This window comes from Myotis lucifugus, unplaced genomic scaffold (genome assembly GCF_000147115.1).
Source record: "Myotis lucifugus unplaced genomic scaffold, Myoluc2.0 scaffold_60, whole genome shotgun sequence".
NCBI lineage: Eukaryota > Metazoa > Chordata > Mammalia > Chiroptera > Vespertilionidae > Myotis > Myotis lucifugus.
The window spans coordinates 3,261,169-3,263,629 of record NW_005871108.1 but is presented as its reverse complement, the minus strand read 5'-3'; the positions used below and the strand labels follow the sequence as shown (position 1 = coordinate 3,263,629).

At 56.8% G+C, this 2,461-nt stretch overlaps 1 protein-coding gene across 1 annotated transcript in view; it reads right to left on the bottom strand.

Annotated features, from left to right (window-relative positions):
* BPIFB3 (BPI fold containing family B member 3) overlaps positions 1–2,461 on the bottom strand; it is an 18,739-nt gene that overhangs the window by 7,914 nt on the left and 8,364 nt on the right. Inside the window, exons 7-9 of the mRNA XM_014456572.2 lie at positions 1,694–1,754; positions 867–958; positions 554–734 (exon numbers count right to left, since the gene is read on the bottom strand). Of these exons, the coding sequence (XP_014312058.1) occupies positions 554–734; positions 867–958; positions 1,694–1,754 (334 nt within the window). The remainder of the gene's footprint in view (positions 1–553; positions 735–866; positions 959–1,693; positions 1,755–2,461) is intronic.

The window sequence follows — 2,461 nt, the reverse complement described above, 5'->3', positions numbered from 1 at the left end:
AGGGGGAGGTTGGGGACAGGTGGCTTAGAGCTCACTGCCTCTGGAGAGGGCTAAGGCCGAGAAAATGCCTCTGGATACGGCTTTGAGGGGTGAGCCTTCCAGACATCTACGAGGAGCCAGATGGAAGCAGAGAGGTCTCAGAGGCTACAAAACAAGAGTCCGCGTGACCTTGGAGTAGTCTAACCCTACTTTTCCTCTCTTCGACTCAAAATCTGCTCTTGAGAAAGCACTAGCAATGTTAGTCAGTCACACTTTAGTGTAAAATCGGGCTCTTGACTCTGAAAGGGATCCTCTGATGCCAGGATGTCACATGCCAGTTTTGAATAACTGAAAGTAACTCCCTGGAAGGAAAGACTCAGAAGTCCCCTTGAGATTTAGCCAATCGGAGGGCCATTGTCAATTAGCGATGTTTGCCACAAGAACAGACATGTGCGTGTTATAAATGTGTCTCACTGTCCAATTACACAGGAAGGGGCTCGTTCAGGCTGATCAGTGATGATGTGACTGGGTCATTGGCATTTCCAGGGCACAGCAGGGGAGGGTGCCACACTCACCAGCTCAGGGGTGATGTCTATGTCAAGGGCACCGTTGGTCTGCAGGAGCCCAAATATGGTGCTGAAGAGGTACAGAGGCACGGTCAGCTGGGACGTGTGGTCCTCCTTGGGAGGCACCTTGATGGGTTTGCGGGGCTTGGGGAAGTCGATGACGTCACCAGCTACGCTCTTCACAACGGACTGCAGGGGGAGGAGACGGCATGGGAGGGTCTCGAGGCTGGTCACCCACATGGCTTTGACCCAGCATCTCCTACCCCACCCCCAGCAGTGGGCAAGGCCACCCCCAGCAGTGGGCAAGGCCTTCCGACTCACGTTGATGTCCAGCTCTATGTACTGGTTAGAGATGAGAGGCAGTGTGGCCAGAGTGAATTCCACAGACCCAAGAGGCCTCAAGGGCACCAGGCCTGCATGGGGAGAGGAGGAGGGAGGAAGACCCCATGAGCCAAGCCCCCCAAAATAACCGGCCCTACTTCCATTTATTGAGCGCCTAACACTCTACTAAGTGTTGGCCTGGGCACCGCTGTCATCCTTAATATACAGATAAAATCTCAGGCTTGGACAGAAGTCACCAGCCCACGGCCACAGAAGCCACGCCAGGACTCCCACTCCCCAGAGCTGGTGTCAGTGGCCACACTGCGGCCCTGCCTCTCTCACATGCCGCCACGTACAGACACATCTGCCCCAGCTTTTCTGTCCTTATCCTGGCCACACCTGTTTACACTTGTCAAAGCCCATCTGTGCATAAAAGGCATCGGTCCATGTCTCCATAGGCGCAAGGAGACAGGTGGCCGCTGTGGCTGTGGGCCTTGGGTTTCTTACTTGAGCTCTCTGGGCCTGTCATCTTGTCTGTCCAGATAATAATAATATCTGCCTCATGTTTCTGACCATGCTGGACACCACAGGTTCCTGAAGCCCCCAGCAGAGGGAGAGCTGGGGGGGCTACGAGTCCCCCATCCTGCTGGACCAGCCTCAGCCCACACCCCCATGAGGGCTCCTCAAAGTGGCGGCCTTGTCAGCCTGAGGAGGAAGTGGAAGGTCCCAGAATCCTATCCCTTCCTCTTGCCATGGTACCGCCACCCTTTGGGGTAATGGGAGGGGGTAGGAGAAGAGGCCAAGGAGGGGGTTGGGCCCCAACTTACTCAGCACAGCCCCGAGGAGCTCATTCACCACGCTCAGCACACTGTCCACCACGGGGCACAGCTGTGTCCAGAGGAGACGGGGGTTACAGGGAAGTAAGAGTGGGGCCCAGCCTGGCACAGGGGACCGCTGCATTTTCTATGCATGTTTTGCCATAACATCTGCTATCCCAGGGACCAAGGCAAGGCAGAATGTAGGGAAGGGTGGGGGGACCCACGGAAGCAGGGGAGGGGCTGGAGCTTGATGTGTTGGGAGGGTGGAGTGGGTGATGAGGAGGGCCAGTTACATGGGCCCCTCAGAAAACCCCAAAGGATGCTGGGGGAACAGGGGAGACAAACTTCAGAGGCCAGTTAGGGTGTGTGGACCAGGCCCTGCCCTGAGGGGGCAAAGGCAGCTGTTCCCTCTGAGGTCTCAGGTCCCTGCTGTCTTCCAGCTGGACCCCGGGAGACCTAGCCCATGGACCCCCAAGAAGGGGGGCCTCCCCCTCCATTCAGAGAGTCAGGCTCGGGCCAGGCTCTACATACACCACATTCACTGCATAAAGTTAGGACTCAGAGGTCTGGGGATGGATGGTGCCAGCGTGTTTCTGAAAACCCCTGTGTTGTGCGAACAGGGAGCAGGTGGTTGGGCTTGCAGAATCCCGAGTCTGCGAATCACAGAATCCGAGTCCACCTGAGCAGGAACCTCAGGCGACCCAGCCCTGCCCCTTCATTCCACATCTGTGGCCAGAGAAGAACGGCGGCCTGCCCAAGGTCACAGCTGTTCTCAAG